The 27,973-nt window shown below is 44.9% G+C and overlaps 1 protein-coding gene across 1 annotated transcript; it reads left to right on the top strand.

Annotated features, from left to right (window-relative positions):
- The first annotated feature begins 252 nt into the window (after nt 1-252).
- shmt2 (serine hydroxymethyltransferase 2 (mitochondrial)) lies at nt 253-25,092 on the top strand. The gene is made up of 12 exons (XM_012841219.3): nt 253-399; nt 9,740-9,949; nt 11,679-11,758; nt 13,583-13,783; nt 14,066-14,147; nt 15,868-15,990; nt 17,586-17,725; nt 18,268-18,430; nt 18,810-18,909; nt 19,267-19,422; nt 19,572-19,679; nt 23,330-25,092. The coding sequence occupies exons 1-12, from the start codon at nt 367-369 to the stop codon at nt 23,455-23,457; spliced, it is 1,524 nt and encodes a 507-aa protein (XP_012696673.2). The 5' UTR covers nt 253-366; the 3' UTR covers nt 23,458-25,092.
- The last annotated feature ends 2,881 nt before the right edge of the window (nt 25,093-27,973 follow it).

Here is a 27,973-nt window from a genome sequence, read left to right as displayed (position 1 = left end):
CTACCCAGAGGTAATAGTGAAAAGACAATATTCAAATATTCTATACATCTATCAATGATCTAATAAATGCCTGAAACAGAAAAACATAATTACTGTACGTTTAAAAAACATAATAATTGTAACAACAAAAATAGCCAACCACACCTTGAAAAAATATTTTCATCAGTTGTTCATACCTACCACATGTAAATCAATGTAGATGTTACATCACTACACGATTAAACTACAACTCCCAGACTTCACTGCGGCTAGGTGCTTGAACCTCATGCAAGGGTCATCTCCGTGTTACATATCCCATTTAAACGCAGGAGAACAAGCGTGGCCAAGCCTCATCAGTGAGCTGCCCTGCTGTCAAGAACTTCAATCATGCTCTTATTCACAATACGACAATTGGCTAGAGTAAGTATCCAATAACCGATTAATACACAGTGTTGTGGACTCTTCTATGGAATGGCATCTGAACTGTTCAGGGAAGCTAACGTTTGAATAAGCTATCTTAGATAGATAGCTTACTAGCAGGTGTTACAGTATCCCTGATATAATAATTTGTCTACAGATTTATCTTGTAGGGACAGATATCGTTTTAGCTAAGCTGACGTGTTTTCTATCATGAGAATTGCAATATTGTAGCCAAGTGACAGGAGTTAACGGTAAGGATCGCCACAGCTACATGTTGGCAGTGATGCTAGATAGCGTCTGTCAGACGTGGCAAGCAAGTTACGGTAACATTAACTTTAGTGATAACTTTGGCGCCTGGTTGAACGAAACAATGAATCTTTCCGGAGGTACTATGTCATTGTACAGAACACATTTTAAATGCTGTTCTCTTGTTTGTGGAAAAGGTTAAATCGCCTTCTTTGACAAGAAACTTTCAAAACCTGGTCATGTAGGATCAATTTGACAGGTAACATTTAATATGGCTCTGGTTCTAACAGCTACCGTTAAAGTAACTAGATATCTTGGCATGACGTCTGAATGAAAGTACCAGTGTCTTAGTCCTAAGGTGTGGGTTAACCTTAGTTACTAATGCTTGGTCACTAATATGTCCACTGTGACCTAATTTTGGGTGAAAGTAGCTTCAAGCTTCTGAAATATGCGTATCTGAGTAGAGAGTGAGAGTCTGGATGAAGCAACTGCCCCGGGTCTGTTTCATCATGCTAGTCAGGTTGGTTCTTGAAAGACCAGGCGTGTTATTTTTAGGGAAGGTAAAGGTCACAATTTTCTCCCCGATGTTTTGACTAACGTGACACTTTAAACTGATTAGCAGTGCACCAAGTTTCTCTAATGGCTTTCAGGCGTTAAAATAGCTTTATGGTCTTTGGCCATACAATTACCTCGGTTAAATGTGTGCTTATTTGCACTTTCATCTTAATATATCTTAATATTTAAAATATATTGTCTGTATACACCCTGAACACCTTTTAGTTTCACCGCACCTACAGTTAGGAGTTTCAAAGACAGTTAGGCCTAAGTTCTGCAGATATGCAAAGTAGCTTGCAGTGCAAAGTACAGTACAAAAGCAAGCAAGCACAGCAAATATCTACCTCAAGGACGCAGTATCTCCAGTAGCCTAATAGTCTGTGGCTAATGATGATAAAAAGTGGCGGTCTTGTGAGATTTGAAACTTGAACTATCTTTGTATGTGGAGTTCTTTCACAACTTGCAGTATGTCTGAATACTACTTTTTATGAGAATGGACTAATTTTTGTGAGGTTGTAGTGCTGTGACCATTTGAACAAACAAACTGTATTTTTGTGTGAAATTTAGGATGTTTTCATGTCTTATACGATCTGTATTAAGAACTTTTATCCATATTTTACACACGTAGTTCTCTGTAAATCTTTAAGTATGACATTGCAAAGGCCCTCTCTCTACAAGGTTTCAGCCATTATACTGGAGACAAAGAGCCCGTTGTGCCCAAATAATTCAACTTGAAAAGGTTCCCTTGTAGATCATTTGAGGTTTCCTTATTAAGATGTTACAGGTTCACATGTCTGCATGCTTGTCCCATTGTGCAAATCTGTTCGGCGTGCTCCATATTGCGACGTGAAGTAACCACTTTAGTGGTAGGCCTCCCTTTGTACGGCTTTCTGCTCTCTCGCTCCCAGGATTTATCACACGGTGGAGTTCTCTGAAAGCCAGACACAGGGAGGCTCTGGCATCTTTTGTCCTGGCTTGTCGCACTCTACTGTACCCACAAGTTCAGGGGTTGGGGGTGGGAACACTAAAACAACAGCACTCTCAGAGCAGCTTTGTGTAAATGGAGAGAACTAAAAAAAAAAAACAAGGAAAAAAAGAAAAGTTTTTAAACATTTGTCAATTCATCAATTTGTAAAATGTATGCATCAAACTTTTAGGATAATATGCATTAGTGATACACCAATACGATCCATGGATTGGTATCTATGCCGATACTGAGGATCAGGTATTGGTTGGATTTCACCGATCCACGTCCGATACGGTTACTTGTAATAAAATTGTAATTACGTTATGATGTTAATCTTCATCTACAAACTAATTTTTACAAACCTAAAACAATGTCAATGTCTGAACATGATTTTCCTGCTATGGGAGCACTGAAAACTGGGGGAATCGATAAGATGAAAACAGAGTCTGCTAGCTGGCTAACAACAGACATGTCTGTGATTTTGGACAATTTTTTTTACACTTGGTACCTCTTGTGGCTCAGTGGCTCAATTTCTTAGTGCACAGTTATGCACAGTCTGTCATACTCACTACCACTGCCTCATGTCCCATGCGTCTGGTGTCAGGGGCGTGATGAGATGGATTGACGTGCGCAGTTAAGTTAGCTTGCTATAAGACATTTACTTGACAACATAGCTGGATTGCACATCTGCATTGTGTACAGCTGTGAAATTGTAAACAGTGACATAAAATTTTAGCATATTTTAGAATTCAACTTTCCCGCCATTCGTCTTGCATGGACATCAAAATAAGAGTCCCTTCCTTCAGTGCATATTGAAGAGTTATTTGTGAGGGTAGAATATTGGTGAAAGGCCAAGAATGGTGAACGACTTTTGAGTCAAAATAACTTGCGTCAAATAAATTGCATGCATTTTTGTATATTTTGATAAGAAGTCCTGTGTGATTTCCTACAGCGTCATGTAACCTTACAAACAATACCACCACCACCACCAATATTATAATAATAATAATAATAATCAAGAAAAAAGAGCTCTGTTATTGGCAGAAATCTAAATTCAGGTTAATATGTTTTTGCTACAGCTTGCACATACATTTTTCTAGCAGTCCTTTTCAGCCAAATGCTTGGCTACTGTTGTTTTTGTGCTTTTTAAATAACAATTATACCAATGTGAGCCTAAAATAGAAATTATTTCTTCAGTGGTTTTGACCATTTGTTTTCCGTTTGCAACCTTTTCTTTTAGCATTTGAAAATGTGTGTTCTCTATAGAGCTGGAAAGCTGCTATGTAGTATTTCATATCTCATTCCTCCTCGAACCGTTGGCTTTGAGTGGGAATCAGGGCATTTGTATCAATACCCAGCCCTTCAGCTGACTATAGAAAGACTTTGACCCAGACCGAAGGGACTGGATCTGCCCAGCCTCCCTCCGTCTCTCTGCCCAAATGCAGCTGGTTCAGACAGGTCTAGGACCAGCTCAGCCCCCTTTCACTCCCCCACGGCCCTTATCACACTGTTTCCATAACAACATGACTCAACAATTAAATAACTCTTTTATTTGCACCACGCAACTTTGAAGTCAAAGCTCACTAGAAGTGCCCCAGCCAATCAGCAAGACTCACTCCACTCACACCCATGCCTCCACCTCCTGCCTGGCCTCAGATGCCTGAGCCCCTCCTTTTTGTTTTTACGAGCTCAAGTCCAAACCCACTCCGAAAGTCAACAGGCAGTTTCACTCTTATTGCCCTGAAAATGTTGAATCCTAAGACATCTATTACTAGACCAGGACTGTTCTGTCAAGACTAATAGTTATGAAACCATTAGTTATCTGGCTGCATGCTATAAATGTGCAGTGTGGAAAAAAACATCCCTTAGGTGGTTATCAAGGAAGATAGTGTGGAAGAAACAACATGTTCAACATTTATCTAGTGTCTAGTCCACAGTCTTCTTTTATCTTGTTTTAGTTTTTTTGAGGGGTGGTCAAAATATTGTTGTTCAGTTTGTCCTTCTTTTACTTTTGAAACCTAAATATCCATTTCCAACCTCAATGGACAAATATGCTAACTACACAAATCCTAATTGTCTCAGAATCAATCAATAATTGGAACATGGCACAAGTGTTGAGCAAGCTGTTGTGGTGCTATTGATAAGATGAGACCAGATGAGCTTTATTTTGCATCCTCGACAAAGTATGTGCAGTAAAAATAACATCAATCTACACATTTGCGTATCCCTTTTCAAATTCTTGTATAAAGTTTAATTTAAGCTCAGATCCGTGACCCCATTTTGTGACCCCTTTCCAACCTAAAGCAGGACTGCCTCCTCCGCTGCCTTTGAGCGCTGATGCTTAGGAGAAGTGCATGCTGTATGCCTATTTCTATATCCTCTGGGTCCACCTTCTCTGGCAGCTTCAATCTTCAACAACAACACTGCTTTTAGGCTTCAAAGCTGTTCAAGGGAGTGTTTAAATCAAAGCGTCAATCAAGCATTCAATGGCGTTTTTCAGAGCTCAATTTGAATTAAACAAAATATTTAATAATTTATCAGATGATATATTTATACTGGAATCATTTCTAATCTGGGGCTTGGTGTCCCGATTTTGAAAATAGATGGGGAGAAGGGGAGGGGGCATTAGATCACATGGGCGTGAAGACTCTGTCAAAAGGACTTGCCAAATAAATTGATTTTGCAGCTGTTAAAATATGCAAGCATAATCTAGATCCATATTAATTTTTTTCCCCTTCTGAAGCTTTAAGTCTCGCACAACTTTCAGCCCCATAAAAGCTGTTTATGATTTTTCATGAGTTTAGCTCTGCATTGAAGTGCTTAACCCCTTTAATGCTATGAGAACGGGTACCAGTGCTACCAGTGCGTGAGTTTTTCATCTCTGTTGTCCAGTAAATACAGGGTGACCGGGGGGCATTTGCCGTCACAAAGTGCTCCTCCCTCCCGGCCACACCCGGTGGATGTATTGCTGTTGTAATGTCACCCATCTCTCAGGAAATTGCCTTTCCCCCCTGGCTTGATTGTTCCATGACTCCCTCTTCCTGGGCTCTAAATGGACTCAAGTCTTGGGGAAGCTGAGGCCGCGGTCACACTTCACCCCTTCACCCACACCCATCCCTCCGGTTGGCTGTGACCCGGCCTCCTGCATCAGGAGGCAATTTGTAACGGCAGCCCTCCCATTAGTCAGTGACCGAGCTGGATGGAGCACGCTGTCAGACTGAGTGATATTTCTGGCCTGTTGACACTTTCTCTGAAAGTCCCCTCCATCCTCCTCACCCTCTCTCTGTCTCTTCGTCTCACTCTCTTTTTTTTTTCCCCTCGTCTTCTGTCGCCTGTTGTTACAAGGCTGATTGTTGTTTCGCGCACAGCTGATGGACAGCAGTCATCTGTAAAATTGACTCTTTCTTCAGAAGCGGGAGGAGATGGCAGAAATAATAAGGAGTCAAATGAAATGATTTTTTTCTCCCCTCTCTCTCCTCCATCCTCTCCCTCACTCTATGTGTCAAGCTGCGATGCTCAAAAGGTTCCCCCTAAATAATGACAGTCCTGGACATCAGTATCAGCTGGCCAGCTGTCGTCCAAAATGCTAGCCTATCCGCCCAAATTATTTTTTCTTTTTTTACAGTGTCATGCTGTAGTTCAAACGTTTTTTGTGTATGTTCATGTTACGGGAGGCTCAGTCATCAGTGAGGTCCTGTGCTTCAAGAATAGATCTGTGACGAATCTGCCCCCTCTTAAAAAAACCTTATCTCTCTTCTGATAATCATCATTCTCATGGCTGTTCAAGGAGGATTTGTTTTGTGCTGCTGTGGTTTCCTGGGAGGTCCAGCCGCTTCCGCCTCTGCGTTCAGGATTAGCCGTCTGTCTCCTGTCAGCGGAAAGCTTGACTGAGCGCTGCTAAACACTCGCTGCCGTCACACCCTGTCGGGATAGTTCCAGCCGAGCGCTCGCTGTGACTTCGAGAGGTGCCTTCAGCACACACACACACACACACACACACACACACACCCACACACACCCCCACACCCACACCCACACCCAGCCTGAGCTGTCGGCAGTGGCTCCGCGTGACCAGCCCCTGCGTCCCCAGCAGGCAGCGCCGACAGCAAAGGACGGGTCCCGTCAGCGCTCGATGACCCGTGTGATTTTCCGGCACTGCAGACGTGTCTCCTGCGAGGCTGTGAGTGGCCCGTCTCAACAGGCGAATGGCCCTGGGCCCCAAGACTGACAGGAGACCAGGGGACTGGGGCCACTTCGGCACCCATTAATGTGCCAGCTTGTGTCCCCCCAGTGTCTCTCCTCTGACCTCCGACCCCACCCTCTCGTGTCCTATCATTCCTTGTGGGAATTAAAGAAGCCCAGCTGCTGCTTTTAATCGTTATTTTAAATAATTTTGGGCTTTAATTGAGACGGCACCTTCCTCTGCTGCGATCACGTTGATGGTGCCAGGTCACGTACTTTTTGTTAGCTTAACCATCATCTTGTCGTATGTGAAGAAGTGGCTTAAGGCTTTGTCCATGCAAGTTGCAGGTGATGCTGAGATGTACAGGCTTGTTAGGAGTTGTTTATTTTTTATTTTTGTTATTCTGTGGCGTTATTCCTCTTTAGTCACAGATAGAAGCGCTCAGTATCTGTTTACTTTCGAAAATTACACTAATGCGTTCATGCATAATTCAAACACTAACGCACTCATCTGTATTATTTACTTCTATGATTTCCTTATTAATATTTGCACATTATATCGTTAGCAACTCCCCACCCTTCCACTTAAGAGACGCATGGTTTTCCATGTGATGGAGTGAGCGAAGCCGGGGCGTGTCTCTCGCGCGCAGGAGGGGGGCGCAGTCTCCCGTTCACAGAAGCTTTAATTGTTCCCCATCATTGGCCTAATTGGATTTTAATAACGCCATTAAAATGAAGCACGGCGGCTTCGCACTCGTGCACACCCGCAGCGCTTTTAGCGTGAGTGCCTTCGGGCTCGGAGGTGACTGATGGTGTTTGTGGCAGCGGGCGCCGATGGAAGCGCAGCCGTCTTTTTCGGGTTTCGGCCAGAAGTGGCAGATTTAGAAGGCACCTCTGGACAGCTGTGGTGTCCTAGCAAACTGTTGTTTCAAAAGGCTCTTTGAAGATTCTGCCATATATTCTGCCATGTACCACAGCCAGAAGAGAGCAAAGGAGGGCTCGGAAAACAAAACTGAATAAAGGAGTCCATGGCAAAGCAACTGAACAAAGATTGTAAAGAATAGGACAAAAAAATTGAGGTAGAAGCAGAGGAGAGGAGAGGAGAGCTGGCTCTGCCCTCCAACCCCCCCTTCCCCAAACAGCCAGAGAAATGAACAAGGGAATGAGAGAGAGAGAGAGGGAGGGAGGGAGGGAGGGAGGGAGGGAAGGAAGGAGCAAGCAGTTCAGTGCAGTGAGAAAGGCAGAGATTAGATAAGAGGAAGTGCTGAATAGGGGCTCTGTGTTGGCACAGCGCAGCTTAAGAAGCTCCCCACAGAACTGCTGATAGAGGCATAATTGAACAAGCACGCTGATTATTGATATCGTGCAAACATGCAGCTGCCGCTAATTATATTACATGCTAGAGAGTGGGGGAGAGACAGGCGAAACGGCACAAGACGTCCCATCATGGATCTGTGTGGGAGTCTGGGAAATGTCACTTGCAGCCATTGAAAATTCCAAGTGTTTTTATTGAAAAAGCAGTCGTACATGTTATGCATTTATATTTGCACACATGAGCGACATGAAGGCTAATGCCTCCATGCCCAAGTGCAGTACATTCTTTTATTTGTCTTTTGTGTGACCTCTTGAAGTTTCACCGAGGCAAGTATGGGTGTAGTGTCTCTAAGAAGCTGATATCACCCTCCGTGGCGGTTTACAAAACCGCAGCAGCAGTGTTGACCACCTTGTGAAAACATCTTTCCGCGTGGTGCTGAAACCTGACCTTAAAAAAATTGGGGTCACCTCATTTTTGGAAACGGCGAGATTGAGCTAGTCACGTGCCCCAAAGGCTACAGTGCTGCAAGTCAGGAGTCATAGCACAGGCCTCCACAGTCCAGTGATTATACAGACACTGCTGAAGCCAATGCCAGCCCTTGCCTGCTTTTTTTCTGATTTGACCTGTTTGCTAAGAAAAAGATCTCTGGTACAACCCTGATCATTTACATTTCCCCCGATCTCTCTCACACACACACACACACACACACACACACACACACACACACACACACACACACACACAGCACTCGCATGTAATCAGACACATTCTTGTAGTCACAAGCTGTAGGAATGTACATCTCTTACCAGGGTCCACTGCCTGTAGTGCTCACCTTAAGATTCTGCCTTTGAATCGTCCGATTAGCCAAACCTCAGTTATGGTTTCTCCCTCAGTTTGTTGTACAACCTGGCGTTCCACATGACACAGTTTTTATACAAGACTAGGAAAAACCAGTGTCCCAGGTTTGATTCCTATAGGCTAAAATATATGCTGAAGCGCGCATTCACACCGCTTCACAAGCAGGGCGGCTAAAGCTAGAATTTAATATATAATTCTATGTTTTATTTTTGTTCAATGATGTCTGCTTCAGTCTGAAATGTTGGCTTTAGCCGCCCTGCTTGTGAGGTTTGGCTAATGCGCGTTCCAGCGCCGGCGCTCTCTGCCAAGCCAGGTGTGGGCACGGCTGCGGGCACGGCTGCATTGTTATCCTGCCGCTCCAAGGCCTCGTCCCTGAAGGGGGTCAACATTAATAACATTTCATAGTTTGGATTGAGCTAATTAACTTCCGCCGTGTGCGATAAATCAGAACGTCTCCCCCCAGCCGCATCGCCCCATAGCATTTGGGTTTGTTTGTTTTTCTGACCAGGTGCTCTTTGCTATCTCACCGGCCCCACGCCCGCCTCTCATAATTAAGTGGACACATTACACAAATTAGTGCAATTTCTTTCAACTGCTTTGCCCACTGCTCATTTTTTTCTTCTGGTTGGTGTGGTTTTTGTTTTGTTTATTGTTTTTGTAATCTACTCCTCTGCCCTCTTACACACACACACACACACACACATATTTACACACATACGCACACACATACATGTTTATACTCCATGTAGTTATTTGAATCATTAGAAGGCTCCAGTCTGGCCATTTTCTCACTCTCTGGCTATCAGGAAGAAGGTAATTCTACTCCTATCTCCACCTGGGTGGCATTAATCATTAACACAGGACTTCTGTTCTGTTCTGAGTTATTGATTGGGTTTTACAGTAATGGTGCAAAGTTTATTTATGTATTTATTTAGTTATTTTCTTTCTTATGCAAGAATCCAGGAGTGAAGAGATTCTACGCATGTGTTTCAGTGTGCAGACACTCCTCTAGCAACGCTGTTAATTGCACTCTACAGATGGGATGTGTTCCGTCAGCTACACCAGGGGCACGATCGGTGCCTGCCAGTAGGAAAGCTGCTCTAATTGATGAAACTAGTTAATTTACTGATGAGCAAAAGACGCAAAAAGGCCAAGCGTTCACTGCGTTGTATTTGTTTGGGGTCACCCGTTTAAACCTCTTGTCTCTCCCATGCCAGCCGGTGTGCCAGCGCTCTCCAGCAGCAGCAGCAGCGGCGGGCAGAACGTGGAGGGGGCAGCACTCCCAGTCGGCGTCCCGCAACCTCGAGCAGCATGAGCAGCCCTGGACGGGCCAGGACAGCCTGGCACAGGACGACCCCGAGATGTGGCAGCTGCTGACCAAGGAGAAGGACCGGCAGTGCCGAGGTCTGGAGCTCATCGCCTCCGAGGTATGGGACGCAAACGTGTGTGTGTGTGTGTAAGAGATAGCGAGATGTATAATACACAAACACACCCCATAGTCTCCATACGCGCATGCTCTGTTAAATTTCTATAGTACCTTTCCCAGACAGTTCACTCACTTAAGAATATAAGTAATTTTAGGAGCACAGATGGATAGCTAATTGGTTCTACCTTCATTCACAGACCTGACAATCAGATATCCTCATCTGTATGATCAAACTGGATTTCATCCCACTTCCTATTTTAAACTTACTCCAATAATAAAGATAGGTAGTACTGAACACGTCAGGCCTTAAAGTCAGCCACAGCATTGGCAAACGTGTGTATGATGATCACACAGGTGTATGGTGTGGAGTGATCATATTCATCTGCTGCCATGTGTTTTAACAGCAGTGACTGGTGACTGTGCTGGCTACTGTTTTTGGCCAGTGCATGCTGTGCGCCTCCCTCTGCCTGAGGCTGCTCTAGTGGCAGTGCTGCTGCTCTTAGCCTTTAATATTCAGAGGCAGCACCCCGTATCCACTGTTGTTTTAGCCTTTCTCTCTTTTCCTCTCCTTCTTTCCCTCCCTCCCTCTCTCCTCTTTCCTCTCTCCCCACCGAGCATCTCTCTACCTCTCCATCTCTCCTCTCCTCTCCTCTCCTCTCCTCTCCTCTCCTCTCTCGCCCGCTGCTCAGTGAGGTATATCAGGCAGCTCGCAGCACTAAGCCTGGCCACTCTAGTGTGAGATAAAGCTGATATCTTCATATACCCACCCACCCCTCCCTCTTCCCGCTCTCTCTCCCCACCCATCTCTCTTTCTCTTTTTTTCCCCCTCTCCTTCTCCCCACCCAGGCTCAGTGCACTGCCCAACTGCAGGGCCTCTCTTCAAGTGCTTGTTGTAAGCCTTTTGTTTTAGAGGGATGGGGGAGGTAAGGATAGGATAGGTATGTGGGGGGGTGTAAAAAGAACGAGAAAAAGCGGCGATTGCATTTCCAATTCTAATGCTTCGAGGATCTCAGCATGACAGAGCGTCGCGCTAGAAAGCTGTTACCTGAGCCTTTATCGCCCCTGATCTGAGACATCGTATTAGCATAGCCCCCGTGGGGATCAGCGTGTGTGAGGGTGTGTGTGTGTGCGAGTGTGTGTGCGAGTGTGTGTGTGTGAGAGAGGGTGAGTACAAACCGCTTGGCGGGGTTGTGTATGATGACAGCAGTGTCACCGAGAGCCTGGGAGGGTGAGCCGCTGTGATACTCCAAGAAGAGGAAGAGGGGAGGGGAGTGTCAAGGTGCCGTGTGTCTAACCTGTCTCTCACTAACCCTCTCTATCTCTCACTTTCTCTCTTCTTTCTCATCCTCTCTTTCTGCCTTTCTCTCTCTCTCTCTCGGACACATTCACTACCTCACACTCTTTCTCTACTCACATTTGGCCCTGATTACTCTATTCCCTTCTCCTTCCTTGGCTCTCACCCCCTAGAAAGTGAACATAAATAAAATGTTCTGTACACCCCCCCTAACCCCCCAACCCACTTGTGGAGGTGTCTTTCCTGCTGTCTCTTAACTCCACTTGAAGTGAGCCAGGTAGCAGTCTATAAAGACTGCAGCTCAATAAAGTAATGATCAGCGCTGACTGGAGGGGCATTCGGCCCTAATGGCTTAACAGTGCTTAATTCTCTTCTTGTGTCCCTCTGTCCACTGCATTGATCCACTCACTTTGGCGTTTTTTTTTTTCTTCACCAGAACTTCTGCAGCCGCGCAGCGCTGGAGGCCCAGGGCTCCTGCCTCAACAACAAGTACTCGGAGGGCTACCCTGGCAAGAGGTGTGTGTGTGTGTGTGTGTCTGACTATCTGTGTATGTTTGTGTATGTATATGTTTCAGCGTGTGTGTGTGGTCTTGCATGTGTCTGAATTTCTGTATGTGTGTTTGTCTATGTATCCTAGCGTGTGTGTTTTATGATGTTGATCTGTGTCTGTCCACTGATGCCATTTCTCCATCATGATGAGTTTGCATTTTTTTTTTTTTTACCACAAAAAGAACTGAAGTGGTCTCTCTATCTCTCACAAACAAACACACACACTTGGTTTGAGGCTCTTCTCTTTTACTTTTGTTGGAGATTGATGATAAGGGGATTAGATCCGAGGCAGTGTTTCATGCTCTCTACTGTGCCTTTTCACATGAAAGGTGTCCTACATTTCCCAGATGGCAGTTTCATCTGGGCGGCTTCTGGCCCACATCTGGCCGAGCCGTTACAGAACTGGGACAGATCAGTTCAAGTGTCGATTGCTGTCTTAGTTAGCTCCTTAAGATTTTCAAACTTCTTATCGTGCCTTCTGTGGATTCTGTGAAGGTAGATGCTGTCTAGGTCAAGCAGCAACCTCAATACTGACGCTTCTGTTATTTCAGGCGGATGTGTTATTTTGTTTTGAGCTTTTAGCTTTTAAAATTCAAGGAAATGGAAGATATTCAGTGTTTCAAAACTACTTGTCCTTGTCAGTTCTTCCAGCTCGGGCAGGAAAGGCAGAACCATGAGAAGACATTTCTTCATGTAACAATAGGCCAGTGTACCTAAAAGCCTAGCTCTTCAAGCCCCAAGGTGCCCCGTGGGGAACTTTTTGGTATTTTGATTAAAAATCTCTGCGAGTTTTTGTCCTAGAAACATAAAACTAACACCCACAGCAACCTTGAACCCTTTTCTTTTAAAATATGTAAAGTTTGAAACTAAAATATAAATAATCACTTTGTAAGGACAATATTACGAATCCCTTGCAAATTTCAGCCTCTGAGTGAGGTTTCGACCCTCCCATTAGCAAATGACAACTATTCATATGATAAGGAGATGGTAATTCAGTGATCACTATTGGGTCGTGATGTGTCAAGTAAACCTGTAGGAACAAAGACATTCCAGGCCCATTACGTCATGGCCATTGTTCTTGACCGAGGTGTCCCAGAATGTTCACACCTTTCTCATCAATATGCATAGTGGTCTAAGTGAAGAAGAGTGTCATATTCTAAATTACTTAAAATTAGTATTGAAACCACACACACTTTCTGAATGATAAACTCACCTATGTGGAGCAAACACCTATGTTTACAGGGCTCAGAGTAAAATAGAAAACTTCCAAAATATTAACAATGTGTTTTTGTACAAAGTCTGAGCACCTCTAAAACTAGATTTAATTTTAGTGTCTTTAGATTTCATTTTAATAAAAATCGTTTTTTACTACATTCCTTTTACTCTCATTTTATTATTGCTGAGGTGTTCTAGAATATAATCATAAATGCCACTTTTGCCTCATGGTTTTTAGTTAGGTGAAATATACAAAAATATCAGGCATGGCAGACTACCTAACATAGTCAAAAAAGAGCCTTGGGGTTGGAAGTGCTAGCAAGGCTCATCCATAGTAGATGGGCTTTAGAGCAGGTTTCATGAATGGGGCCGCATTAGTAATGCTATTATGGTTCAAAACAGTCAGACTCATTCTCCTGGTGAATGTTCTTGTGTGTGTTTTTTTCTCTCTCTCTCTCTCTCTCTCTCTCTCTCTCTCTCTCTCTCTCTCGCTCGCTCGCTGTCTCTCTCTCTCTCGCTCGCTCGCTGTCTCTCTCTCTCTCTCTCTCTCTCTCTCTCTCTCTCTCTCTCTCTCAGGTACTACGGTGGCGCTGAGGTGGTGGACCAAATCGAGCTGCTGTGCCAGAAGCGGGCTCTAGAGGCCTTTGACCTGGACCCTGCGCTGTGGGGGGTCAACGTGCAACCCTACTCCGGCTCCCCAGCCAACTTTGCTGCCTACACAGCTGTGCTCAAACCCCACGACCGCATCATGGGCCTGGACCTGCCCGACGGAGGACAGTAAGTGCCCACACTACCTATATAATGCAGCTTATATAACGCAAAGGCAGAACTTTCTAGAACAGTGAAATCCAAACTTTGGTCCCTATTCCATTTGTAATTTCTGGTTTCTGTGTCTCATCTGTCTCAGTGTCCTAGAGCAGGTTGTTGGTAATTGCAGTGAAGGAGATGTTCTGGCAATTAAGCATCTATATATTGATACTAATTTGTCTCTAAACCTTAATAGTCATCTACTCCGTAGTCATCATGTCAACCCTCGTGTTCTAACCCTCCACTCCATAGTCTGACCCACGGCTACATGTCTGAAGTGAAGCGCATCTCCGCCACCTCCATCTACTTTGAGTCCATGCCCTACAAGCTGAACGTAAGTAGAGTGTGCTGTCCGGTTGTGGGGAAAAGAGCCAGTCCTGTTCAGTCCTGTTCAGTCCTGTTCAGTGCTGTTCAGTCCTGTTCAGTTCAGTTCAGTTCAGTTCAGTGCTGTTCAATCCTGTTCAGTTCAGTTCAGTGCTGTTCAGTCCTGTTCAGTCCTGTTCAGTCCTGTTCAGTCCTGTTCAGTTCAGTTCAGTTCAGTTCAGTTCAGTTCAGTCCTGTTCAGTCCTGTTCAGTTCAGTTCAGTGCTGTTCAGTCCTGTTCAGTCCTGTTCAGTCCTGTTCAGTCCTGTTCAGTGCTGTTCAGTGCTGTCTCTAGTCACTCTAGTGACTGATAAGCAGGCCAGATTTAGCATTTGCCAGGCTCGTAGCAGGAGTTATTTGAGTCGGTGTCAGGGGTGAAGTCCCGTGCAGATACCAGTCGTTCCTGAACCCCACCTCCTTCCTCAGATTGCCTCTGCTCACTCATTCATTCATTTACTCGAGTTAGCACTCACTCTTGGACTGGTAACTCACTAGGTAACACTGCTGTCCAGCACTACTAAAAAGCTTTATGTAAGCGCTGTTTATACAGTTTGCAGTTAGTTGTTATTGCTGAAGGTATATAATTAACCGTCAAAGCGTTCTTTATTTCAATATTGGCCTTTAATGATAATGTTGGCGTGTTTATCGTCAGCCTTTGTGCACAGGTCCCTACCCCTGTCCCAGCTGGCGGTGGGTTGGGCCTGCTGCACTGGTGGTTTGGTGTGTTTGATCCTAAACTGGTGCCCGAGGCGTGCTGCTTTGTGTCGAGATCTGTTCATCAGTATATCAGTGAAGGCCATTCTCTTGGTGTTCGTCCCCTCACCCTCCTTCTCATACACTCACTTCATTAAATCACTGTTTCTCTGACCTGCTCTCACACATTGTCTATGAATCCTCTCTCTCGTCTCCGTCTCTCTCTCTGGCTCCCCATGTGACCGTGGCCTCTTTGTGTTGCCCGCGGTGATCAATTTGGTCGTTGCGCGTGAGGTGATCAATGTGTCCTGGGCCGTGTGTCTGTGCTCGTGGTAGGGGTGGGGGGGTGGTCGGTCTTTGCCGGGGATCGGGGAATGCGCTGGTGTCGTGATGGATGAGGGGGCAGACCCCCACTGCGGGGAGAGATAATAGGAAATCGACAGGCCGGCGGGGTCCACTCTGTCCTCCCGAGCGCAGGTGGGGAGGGGTGGGGGGGTGCTGTGATGGAATGAGTGAGAGGAGAGGAGAGCAAGGCCTGCCCTGGAGATGAGGCCTAATCCGCTTGTCTAAATAAAGCAGGTGACACAGCCACTCACCGCTGAGAGGGGAAAGAAAAAGAGAGAGGAGAGAGGAGAGAAGGAGAGAAGGAGAGAGGAGATAGGAGATAGGAGAGGAGAGGTTATGAACTGGTGAGAAGATGAAAGGCAGGAAAGGGCTGGTGCGAAGCCCAGCGAATGTGTGAGCGAGATGGAGGGGGAGATGGTGAGAGGAGCAGAGAATGAGCTGGAGAGAGTGTGAGGGCGGAGAGAGAGAGAGGGAGAGACAGACGGAGGACTGGAGGACCTGCGCTAGACCGGGGGAATTGGAATGGCCAGAAAGAAAGTGTGTGCAAAGGTGTGTGAGGTGTGTTCACAGTAATAAACTAATTTGAGTTTTCTCTCTCTCTCTCTCACTCTCACACACACACACACACACACACACACACACACACACACACAGCCTAAGACTGGTCTCATAGACTACGATCAGTTGGAGCTGACCGCACGTCTCTTCCGGCCCCGGATGATCATCGCCGGCACAAGCGCCTATGCTCGCCTCATCGACTACGCCCGCATCAAGAAGGTACCTCCTCCATCCATCTCACCTTCCTTTTGTTCTGTCTCTCTCCCTCCTCCTTCCCCCGCCACTCTCACATACACATACACTCACACTTCACTCTCACGCCTGTGAATCAGAGGTGACCTTTTCCCAGGGATTATTTTAGTCTTTCACACGCGTGCGTTTGTTTGTTTGCCACAACAAACGTTGCAAGCCCACTCTTCCGCTCTCCCTCTCACGTGCCAGGATCTTCACACACACACACACACACACACACACACACACACACACACACACACACACACACACACACACACACACACACACACACACACACACACACACACACACACACACGAACACACTCACACTCACACTCACACTGGCCCCTGAAGGAGGCTGTGTGCCTCCCCTCTGTGTTCTCTGGCATCCCGTGTGGACGCTGTCTGCGGGCACTGGACCACTGGACAACCATTGAATATATGCTTTTAAGTATAGTCTATTATGTTTTTTTTGGTTGGTAAACATGAAAAAGCAACCATAGAAACTCACCTCAAAGTTTGTGAGAGGTTCCATTGGAGGTGTGCTTTGAGTTTCCCCAAGTAGTCACTGCATTACTCTTGTCAATCTTCCTTCCTGTCACCTGCTCTGATACTCTGTGTTTCTGATGGGATTTCAGTGAACTTCAGCTGGGTTCACATGAAAGCAGTGTGTCAGGCTGGCAGCTGTATTGCTGTAGTGCCATTGTAAATGAGTGCGATATAAAGAGGATACCCCAGGATAGGTGCAGGTCAGAAATGGAAACGGATGGAAGTAGCATAGAATTAGCGGAGGTAATATCTTCAAGGGGCATGTTTTAATCTTCCCCTCCTTTCTTCTCAAACTCTTCATCTTTTATCTCCACAAGTAACTACCTCCCTCTCTCTCTCTCTCTCTCTCTCTCTCTCTCTCTCTCTCTCTCTCTCTCTCTCCCCTCTCTGTCTCTCTGTGTTTTATTCAATTTAATTGTGCTTCATTTGTATTATATTCAATTCTTTTTATTGGATTTCACATAAATGTATACAATGACACAATAATAACTGACAATTTTACATTAAAGCTGGTCATGTGATAATTCATACAGATGGAATTAACATACAGATCTACAAATTCAACTCTAATAAAATATACAAAATAATATGTAATAAAATGAATACATAAAACCAGACGAGACAGCAAACAGGTAGGGGGAGGAACTGGGTTGGGGGGGGGGGGGCTTGTAAGGCTTTAACTCATGAGACTTAATTTGTATTATAAATTATACATTGTATTGGCAAAGCATTGACAGGAACAGTAGAACAAAAGGAGAAGAAAAAGAAGAGAGTACAAACAGATGACAACATATATTGGTACACTCTATAAATACACTCACGCATTAGGCTGCATGTGAGAGGAATGTTTCATTTCTGTACAGCCATGGAGGTCTCGGAGAGTGTGTGTGTGTGTGTGTGTGTGTGTGTGTGTGTGTGTGTGTGTGTAATATATATATTATATATCACACACACATTCTCTCACTCTCTCTCTCTGTCTCTCTCTGTCTCTCTCTCTCTCTCTCTCTGTCTCTCTCTGTCTCTCTCTAGCTCTGTACTGAAGTGAAGGCCTTCTTGCTGGCTGACATGGCTCACATCAGTGGGCTGGTAGCTGCCCGGGCCATCCCCTCCCCGTTTGAGTATGCCGACATGGTCACCACAACCACACACAAGTCCCTCAGAGGAGCAAGGTATTGATGTGTGTGTGTGTGTGTGTGCCTGTGTGTGAGAGAGAATGAAGAATAGAGAGAGATGAGCAGGGGGGAAAAAGAAATTAGGAAGCTGGTTCCTTCATGACGGAGTGAGTGAGAAAGAGAGCTGCAAGTATGTGTTTCTGAGATGGAGAGAGAACAATATCGAGAGGTGAGTGTGTGCATGTGTGTGCCTTTGTGTGCATGTGTGTGTGTATGTGTTTGTGTGTCTTACTATGATATATAGTGAATGAGGAGAACGAGAGGGAGAGATGAAAGTGTTCACTGAATTAAATTTCTCTCTTGGCGAGTGATTCACTGCTCTCTCTGGACGATGATGAATGGCTTTCAAGTTGATGTTGTGTGGAGCAGAAACCCAACTGGAAGTTCACTACTGTGAGCACAAGGCCTAGCAACATGTCATCTCTCAGTGAGGGCACCAGAATATGGATGTGGATGGTATATTGAGTCTCTCTTTCTTTCTCTCTCTCTCTCTCTGTTTCTTTCTTTCTTTCTTTCTCTCTCTCTCTCCTCTATTCCAGAGCTGGTATGATTTTCTTCCGTAAGGGTGTGCGCTCAGTTGACAAGAAAGGCCGTGAAATCATGTATGACCTGGAGGATAAGGTCAACTTCTCCGTCTTCCCTTCACTGCAGGGTGGCCCGCACAACCATGCCATCGCAGGGGTGGCGGTCGCTCTCCGCCAGGTAAGCTCAACACACACACACACACACACACCACCCCCACACACAATCTCCTTCTCCTTTTCACATCAGCTCATTTTAAAACCCTTCATGACTCCAGAGTGCCTCAGATGACAGCTTGGTAGAGTGAGGGAGGAAATGTGTGAGTTTGGATGAGTCACCTGTCCTCCTAGTCTCTAGTCACCCTACTTTTGAAAACCAACAGTGTTTTTTGGTGAATTTATATATTTTACTTTGGGGAATTTATGCAAATATGGCCTTCCTTTGGTTATTAACGTCCGCTGAATGTTTCAGCATGACATACAGACATCGAAGCTCAGGTTTGGGAGGGTTTGTCTCTTGACATTTGCTAACCCATGCAACCTTTAACCTTTCCCCTCAGGCCAACACACCCATGTTTAGAGACTACATTGCCCAGGTGATTCGTAACGCGAAGTCCATGTCTGATGCACTGCTGAAGAAAGGCTACACCCTGGTCTCAGGTACCCTCTTACAAGAGCATCTGAATACCTCACCTTAAATTAGCAAGTTGTCGGGGGGTGGGGGCAGAAAAATAGCTGTTGGCTCAAACTTTTGTAGTCCAGACTGAGGTTCATTCCTTTCCTTTTAAGGCTAAACTTAAAGTTTTAGCCTTTTTTTTACTGCAGGTTTTGAGAGGGCTTTTAAAAATTACCGGATGAACTGGTTGATCCATCTTACAAATGTGCTTGTCAAGGAGCCACCTGGTCCCCTGTTTTTATGAGGGCTCACTGAAAACACACCTCACTGCTCTTTACATTAACTACAATTCCCTCCTTGTCCCCCCCACTCCCCCACACCCTCCCCCGCAACGCTCTCAGGAGGCACAGACAACCACCTGGTGCTGGTGGACCTGCGTCCACAGGGCATGGACGGGGCCCGGGCCGAGCGCGTGCTGGAACTGGTGTCCATCACGGCCAACAAGAACACCTGCCCCGGGGACAAGAGCGCCCTGACCCCCGGCGGCCTGCGGCTAGGTCAGTCCCAGTCCCTCCCAGCTGCCCTTGCTCTCCCCACAGGGAATGGGGAAACACACCTCCTCCTGCCTGCCCTTTTTGTAGTCAAAGAGAAAAAGGCGTGTAATCATTTTTTGTTTTGAGTCGTTTTGGGTGCTACTCTCTTGCAGGTGCGCCAGCCCTCACCTCTAGGCAATTCAAGGAGGCAGACTTTGAAACGGTGGTGGAATTGATGGACGAGGGCTTCAAGATCGCTCTGGATGTGAAGAAGAAGACTGGTGAGTGTTTCAGTGCAGAGCAGTATTCTAGGAAGCGCAGTGTAAGTTACAGCGTTGGTGATTCTCTTTTTCTTGGTTGTATCCATTTGATCTCTCTCACTGTGATTCAGCTCTGTAAACCCCATGCATAACCCAGTGTGCAGTTGTCTCATTTTGTAAGAACCCTTAAGTTCACAGCAACCCTAGACTGAGCTTGTGTTGGTACTGATGGTGCAAACGCCAACAGCAATACACCAAGTGATACATTTAACACCACATATTTGGCTCAGTCCCACAGGAGCATCTGCCAGAAATAGAAAAATAAATGAACTTGCATTCTGCATAAGAAATTGGGAGAGTTCTGTCGCCACAGTCTCATGTAGAGGTGGGCGATATGACCAAAATCTTCTATCACGGTATTTGTAATTATATATTACGGTTTATTATACGTAGGGTGGCCAGATTTGGGTTTTTGAAAAAGAGGACACTTCAGCGGTGGCGAAATGCGAAATTTATTTATTGACCCTTAAGAACACTAAGGTGCAGAAACAATACTGCCTCAATAGGCTATTGGTCTAAGCAATAGTGGCCAGTATCCATCGAATCTCTAAAATTAAAGATTAATAGTAAAATTAAAGTGTATGTAAAAAAAAAAGGAAAAATATTTCTGTGGCATTTAGTCCAGTGCTTATGTTTCAGTGGTTCTTTAATGTACTTTCAGAAGATACCTCAAGTGTTAAAACTTTATTTTCAATGTGTGTCCATATGTTAACGCAATAATGATGAGATATTTTCTTTATATGGCCACATAATAAAATAAGAATATTAAGAAGTTGGCCATTACACATAGACATATATATATAGAGGCTCTATTGACCGCCTCAGCCCGTTGCTGCGACGTGCTAACGTGATGACGAGGTGATGACTGGCCTGTAAACAGACGCAAGTACATGATGGAGCTGTGGTTTTTCTGCGTTTAGATTTCTCAACCGATTTCACTGAGTAGTTTTTATATTCAAGGGTTTATGATCTACGTGGAGTACCCAAAAAAGTTTTGTCTCCATGTTACTTAGAATCTCGTTGGTTTGGCCGTAATCGCCGTTGACATACATACATGTATATGTCTATGATAATCGCTGCTAGACGCTCACTGTTCTTGTGCTCTCACAGCTCATTCACATTGAAATACTGAAAAGAAATCTAAACTATCGAAATAGTGCATCTTTAACTACTCGGACCATCATTGAGAAAAATGGAACAGAATCTGCAAATAAATGCCTACACTAGACACTTTTCAGTCCATATTTTTCAGTATATTGAATCTTTCCCAACAGTCGAAGATTACTCAACAAGTAGGCATGACAGTCCTTGCAGGTTATGTGCTTAAAAATTGTACTGGGTATCGGCTCTTCAGAATGTTCAAAAAAGTTCTGTTGATTTGAATGGGCCACCCCAACGTTCGCAGGTCTGTAATTTCTTTATTTTCACTGCTGCGAAAATGTAATGACCGCTGACCATCTTTCATATCATTCTGCAAGTAGTCCGGTCATTTAACGTAACGGGAAGTAATGGGTTGCTACGCAACACCTGAAACTTTAGAGTTCTATTTGCCTGAAGAACTATTTTTTATCAGCAGAAATCACAAAACGGCAACAAAATCGTTAAAGAGGTATTTTTGGAGGAATTTCTATCGTTTTAGCGAGTTACTGTATAATAAGAGGGATGATGTATAGTTCGGATGTCATTATCTAAAAATAAATCGATTGGATTTTAAAATTAGAGTATACCGCGGTTGAAACGGTATGGCCAAATCTCTCCCGGTAGACACATTTCTACCGTTGCACGGTATATACCGTCATACCGCCCAGCCCTAGTCTCATGCATAGCTCATATGTATAATATGCCTGAGTGGAGGCTCCTGTGATGCCTGCTGGATAGGAGGAAAGTTAAAATGTCCATGTTTAGGGTGGGATGCATCCTGGGTAATGCTTAATGCAGCTGTAAAAGTCCACCAGTATCGTGGGACACAGGTGAGCTTTCTTCAGACTCTGCAGGAAGTAAAGTTGCTGTCGCACCTTTAAGGTTAGGTTCAGGGACCCGGTGAGATCATCAGAGATGTGGACACCAAGGAATTTGAAGCTTGATAAACGCTCCACTAATGCAGATGGGGTCATATTTACATTTACATTTAGTCATTTAGCAGACGCTTTTGTCCAAAGCGACGTACAAGGGAGAGAACAGCATGTGTGTGGCTCCTAGCTTACTTGAAGTCCACAATGATCTCTATGGTCAGGGCCAGGTTGTTGTCAGCGCACCATGCATTCAGGTGCAGGACCTCGTCCTTGTAGGTCATCTCGTCGTCCCCTTCCAATCAGACCTATCGCTGTGGTGCAAACTTGATTATGGTGTTAGAACCACGTACAGGAACGCAGTCGTAGGGGAAGAGGGCTCACTTGTGACACGCCAGTGTTCAGGGTGAAAGTGGAGGAGGAGATGTTGGCCAACTTCACAGATTGGCATCTGTTAGTCAAAGTCCAAAAGTCCAGTTGCAGAGGGATGTGCTAATGCTGAGTTGGCTAAGCTTTAGAGAACAGCTTGAGTCAGGGCAGAGTGGAGTGCAGTGGAGATAATATCTGTTCACCTGTTGGGGCAAACTGATCCAGGGTCCAGGGTAGTGAGCAGGCAGGATTTCAGATGTGCTAGAACCAGTCTCTCAAAGCACAGGGGGGTGTGTGCAACTGGGCAGAAGTAATTCAGGGCCGTAGCTGTGGAGTGCTTCAGCACTGGCACGCTGGTGGCTGTCTTTTTAAAGCTTGTGGGGACAACTGCCTGAGTCAGGGATCGATTGAAAATGTTTGTGAAGACCCCGGCTAGCTGTTCTTCACAGGCTCTGAGCACACGGCCAGGTATTCTATCTGGGCCAGCTGCCTTCCTAAATTCACCTTGCATAGGGTCGCGCAAACATCAGCGGTGGAAAGTGAGAGAGGCAGTTCACCAGGTGGGAGATGCACTTTGAGGGTGACCTCCTTGTTTGTCCAGTCAAAACAAGCGTGGAAGTAGTTGAGCTCGTCAGGGAGGGAGGCAGAGCTGGATGGGGGCACAGTACTGGGAGGTTTAAAGGCTGTGATGGCCTGTATGCCTTGCCACATGCGCCAGGGGGACGATCCTGTGTATGTGTGCTTAGCCGCCTCCAGGTTGGCCCTGGCTGAGTTATAGGCCTCCTGGTCTCCAGAGTTCATCCAGGGTTTCTACATGGGGATATTCAGAGTACTATAAAGCAATTGAATGCACTCCCACATGGGTAATTATGACCATATTAGTCATACTAACAACCCTTGGGGATGATTTCCTGCATATTTGAGAATTCCCCCATGCATTTTATTTTAATTTTTTTTTGGCTTAGGAACGAAACTTGTGCTGAAAGTATCTAAAGAAGTGATGTCTTGGGTGGGTGGCAAGCAGATATGCCAATGAACTACACAATCTGTTGGAGACTAAAATAGATTTATCCTCCATACCGTTTCCTGTTTTCCTCCCTGCCTTTCCGCCCTGTTTTCTCTCCCCTCCCTCCCCCCTCTCCTCTTCATCTCCTCTTTTTTCTGGTATCTCATACTCTCCTCTCCTCTCCTCTCCTCTCCTCTCTGTTCTGTCTCTTCTGTTATCCTCCACAGGCAAGCTGCAGGAGTTTAAAAACTTCCTCCTGGAGGACCCAGAGACGGTGGCGCGCCTGGCTGAGCTGCGGCACCGTGTGGAGGCTTTTGCCCGACCCTTCCCCATGCCGGGCTTCCATGACCACTAGAGGGCTGCAAGAAGGGGTGATGAGCGAGGGAGAGGAAGAGAGAGGGGAGATGGGGTAGAGGTCGGATGATTAGAGAGGGGGCGAAAGAGATGAATGAGTGGACGCACAGTAAAACCAACACCTTGTCCCTTACACACCAGTCTAAAAGACATCATCCTTTTTTTTTCATTTCAAATAATGTTTTAGGCAGTGACCTCTCAGGAATGGATGATGGGCAGTAGAGTCTCTATTTTGTATTTTTAATTTTTTTTATCCTTTTTTGTTTTTGCTCATTTCTTTTCCTTGAGCTTCTTTTTCTCTCTCTACTTTTTTTTGTTTACACAAATGGCTGTTGTCACGCTGTCCTGCGGAGCTTGAAATGGGACGTAATCTGCGCCGATGATCACACATGCGAGACCACGGCCAACCCTCTGGCGACTCGCTATCCGTCACCAGCCAGGGAGTCGGCCACCGCCAGCAGGACAAACATAGTCTTAAACCTTAGATGGAGTGAGTGAGGGAGGCCAGTGGAGGAGAGTAGGAGCGATACACTTATGTTTCTTAAAATATCATGTCTGAGCATAGAGCAAGATAGAGTGCATACACTGCTGGCACATTTTATAATATATAGTGATGATGTTTTCTGTGATAAACTTTATTTCTTACACCAGGGGGTCCAACTGTGGATGAGTGATTTGACTACTGGGTGGTAGATTCAAAAGGGCAAGGGCAAGTGGAAGGGGATCTCAAGGAAGATTCTCCCTGCATCAGCAATGCCACATTCACTGCCCACTGCAAGGATAGTGACTCAGCCTTTAGCTATATGGCATCTTGCATATAAAAGACTTACAATCCAGGCTTTTCACCATCTGGCTGTTTAAAGAAAAAAAAGGACCCAAGAAAGTTGAAGAGATTCAAAGTAATAGAAGTGTAATTACCTCTATATAGATAGGACTAATGCTCAAATGCTTCGTTATTTGTTATGAGACTGGCACTTGAGCACATTGACCAATACAATTGAACAATGACTAATAGATAACGTCACTGAGCTAGAGGTCAGTGTGTTTACAGGAGGTAACCGCACCGCATCCTCTGCTGAGCTTTTGGACAGGTACACTTTGTTTATTCCCATTTTAATCTGCTAATGGCTATGCCTCAATTCTGTGAAATATTATTTTCACGTGGACAAAAGAAAATTGAAGTGCAGAATGCTTGCTAATACTCTAACCATATGCCAAACCGTGTTCATGTGCAGTTAAGGGGTAGTAGTGATGGGGCCGGGAAGTGTAATTCATGCCACATTTTCTGAAACTTCAGACTTTCTCCTCATAATCTTCTAAAACATTTCCATTTGATCTCAGTGTTATGGAACCCATTGACAACAAAGTCCTCTACAGTTTAGTAGAGGCACACATCTCGAACCATTTCAACGTTAACACTTGTTGTGGATTTTAGTGACAAGTGTTATGAACCTGCCCTGGTGATGTAGTGATGACCTTTGCACCTCAAACACTAAAGCTCCCACTGTGCCACTGTTTCATAGCGATGCTGCCAGACCTAACACAATTTTGTCTGTAAAGTTTTAAATGAGAATTGTCCTTTGTAAAGAAATTTTGTAAAGAAATCTATAATCCTAATAAATATGTCAAGAAGGCATTAATTGTCCTTTGTTTTTTTGGTTTGTTGTTTTTTTCCTCCACATTTTCAACACTGTTCAATAAACTAAACTGTTTCAACTATTCACAGTTAAATGTGTTGACATTATGTACAGGTTAAGTAATTGTTGCTGGTGCTGTTGTACCGAAACATTCAGATTATGGTCATATTACTACCATTGAAACTGGACTGACTTTTTATTTATTTACTACAGACGCTAAGAAGCCCAAATTGCACCTGTAAGTCAATTCAACCCTGTCATTCTGCCCCAACAGCACAATGCGCTAATTTGACAATAAATCTCTCATGTTCAACAAGGGAGGGATAAATGACAGCGTCTGCAATTAATTGGATTCATTTATTTAGACTGCCACATTGTAGTCTGAACGCCCGTCATAATTAGAACTCGGCGGAACATGATGGGGCATTACAGAGGCGTGAGCGACGGCGTAATAAGTGCTACTTCAGAGTCATATTTAAACAGCAAACACTCGCTAATGTACAGTAATTATCTCATAATAAAGTGCGAGCGTCTCTTGCGGGGTAATAACGGTCGCTGCCAGTCTGTTCGCCGTGAGGATTGGATGGATGGATTGCTCGCTCGGGAGAGAAAGGGAATGTTCCCTTCATCAATTAGCGGCCTGACAGGCCACCGCCTAAGAAGTGCTGAAGTGAACATGATTCAAAAGGCTGCTGGAGGGGGGGGGGGGGGGGGGAGAAAGAACGTATTCGCCGAGTAGAGTGCGTGCTGCTGCACTGCTCAATTTTACTACGCTAGTTTTATACTTTACGCATCCGCGAGTACGCTAGTGTTCGAGTGATGTTCATTTCATCAGTCGGTGTACATGAGGTTCTGTGCAGACGTCCATGTACTCTCCACTGCGCCACAAGGGTACAATTGCGCATGAACTGAAAAACCAAAACGGATGCTGTAATTCATATAGAATCCAAAATAATCCACACACTTATACTGATTTACATGGGGCACTTACAGGCATACATGTTGCAGAGTATAAAAAGGGATATAGTAAGGTAAGTATACAAATATAATGGTTATACAATATATAATGTACTCGTAGGATTCCTAGTAATAGAATGAGTGAATGATCGCGATCATAGTAGCAGAGAGATACTAGCAGGTAGTTAGGCTGGCAATCTGAATGTGTGTGTGATTCATTGTAGGTCATGTGTAGTAGTGTGCCTGAGCAGCAGGAAGCAGGGGACAGCAACACCTTGCAGTGGAGTCTAAAATGAGAGGGGAAGAGAAGTCTAATAACAGAATGGAATTAGGTATTTTAATAGACTGTCCTATGTATACATATACTCATTGCAATGAGTGCTGGGCCTTTGCATAGCATTCCTAACTATGGGGAGTAATAAAGAGAAAATCTAGGCTTAAAAAGTAAAGAGGGTGTTTGCTTCTCGGATAGGGGAAGGAAGAGTATTCCAAAGGAGGTGGTTTTGATAGCAAAAGGCTCTGCCTTCTACCGTATTTCTTTTACATTCTTGGAATTACGGGAAGGCCTGCATTTTGATATTGAAGCGTTCTTGATGGGCAGTATGGGACTAGTAAATTCCTATCATAGTTTGTAGTAAGGCCGTTCAGGGCTTTGTATGTTAGGAGTATTTGACAGGGAGCTAGTGAAGAGAAGCAAGTAAAGGAGGAATGTGTTCATATTTCTTAGTATATTTCTTAGTAAGTGTGCATGCAGCTGCATTTTTCATCAGCTGTAGTAGAGGCTCTTTAGTAAGTCATTGCTGCATCCGCATAGTAAAGCACTGCAGTAGTCGAGTCACGTAGTGATACATGCATGGATTCGCTCTTTTGCATCATGGAAGGATAGGACTGTCCAGACTATAAGAAGCATGTTTTCGAGATGTGTTGTATGTGCGTGTTGAGAGAGGTTCTAATCGATGATTACACCAAGATCTTTAAACACTTGGGTTGGATGTCAGGATGGATGTCTATCAAGTTGGTGGCCAGATAATGTGCCTCTCAAATATTTAGGGCCTATGATCATAACCTTTATTAGGTTCAGACTTAAGAAGTAATCAGTGATCCAGACCTTAACATATTAAAGGCAGGCTTCAAGTTTAGCTAGCTAGATTAGTTATTTCATCTGGCTTCATGTATCTGGGAATTATCATCATAGGACTAAAAATTGATTCCTTATTACAGAACCTAAAGTATGTTCAAAGAGAAGAGCAGGGGTCCAAGTACAGAGCCTTGGGAGACTCCATAATTGACCTTTGCATGACTAGTTGGTTCATTATTGCCATGTACAAACTGTCGACGGTCAGAGAGATACGACCTAAGCCAGGCAGGCACCTCCATGACCTGTATGGTGTGGCGTATGACTGTTAGAATGGCTTGAAGGGGTTGATTCATTCAAAGCTAGATATTTTTCGGATTTTAACCATGTTTCAGTCTGGCGGTCTGAGTACTTCAATTTGCTTATCAGTTATAAGTACAATAACCAGAGTTTTTGATGTTAACGATTGTATGTGAAGGACATTTGGAATTGATTGTTAAAACGTTTTGGGCACGGACACCCTCTCTATGTGGCTTTGTGTGTGCAGTGGCAGGATGGCAGAAATCTGTGTAGGACGGTGTTTCTGCCTCCTAGACTTAACTCTGGTGTGTCAGAAACCTGCCTTGGTCAAGTGAAGTGTCAGGTTTAGAGGTTACGAGAACAGCACCTTCCCTTGAGGGATGATTGCCGTCCCTCTTCAAAGGTCCAGGCTTCCCCGAGAAAGTTTTCCAATGGTCTGTGAAGCCCACGTCGGGCACCACTCCAACAGCCAGCTGTAAATGTCCTCACCATGGCTATTGGGGTGTGGGACCAGGAAAACACCACGGAGTCCGAGATCTGTTGTGCAT

The sequence above is a fragment of the Clupea harengus genome, chromosome 5 (assembly GCF_900700415.2).
Source record: "Clupea harengus chromosome 5, Ch_v2.0.2, whole genome shotgun sequence".
Classification (NCBI taxonomy): Eukaryota; Metazoa; Chordata; class Actinopteri; order Clupeiformes; family Clupeidae; genus Clupea; species Clupea harengus.
Note: the sequence above shows the minus strand (reverse complement) of the source record. Positions and strands in the feature narration are given on the sequence as shown.

Coding starts and splice junctions, on each gene's coding strand:
- shmt2 (XM_012841219.3), top strand. CDS start 367: ATGCTCTTATTCACAATACGACAATTGGCTAGA. Junction 9,950..11,678: donor TGGAGCTCATCGCCTCCGAG/GTATGGGACGCA, acceptor TTTCTTCACCAG/AACTTCTGCAGCCGCGCAGC. Junction 18,910..19,266: donor AGGCTACACCCTGGTCTCAG/GTACCCTCTTAC, acceptor CAACGCTCTCAG/GAGGCACAGACAACCACCTG.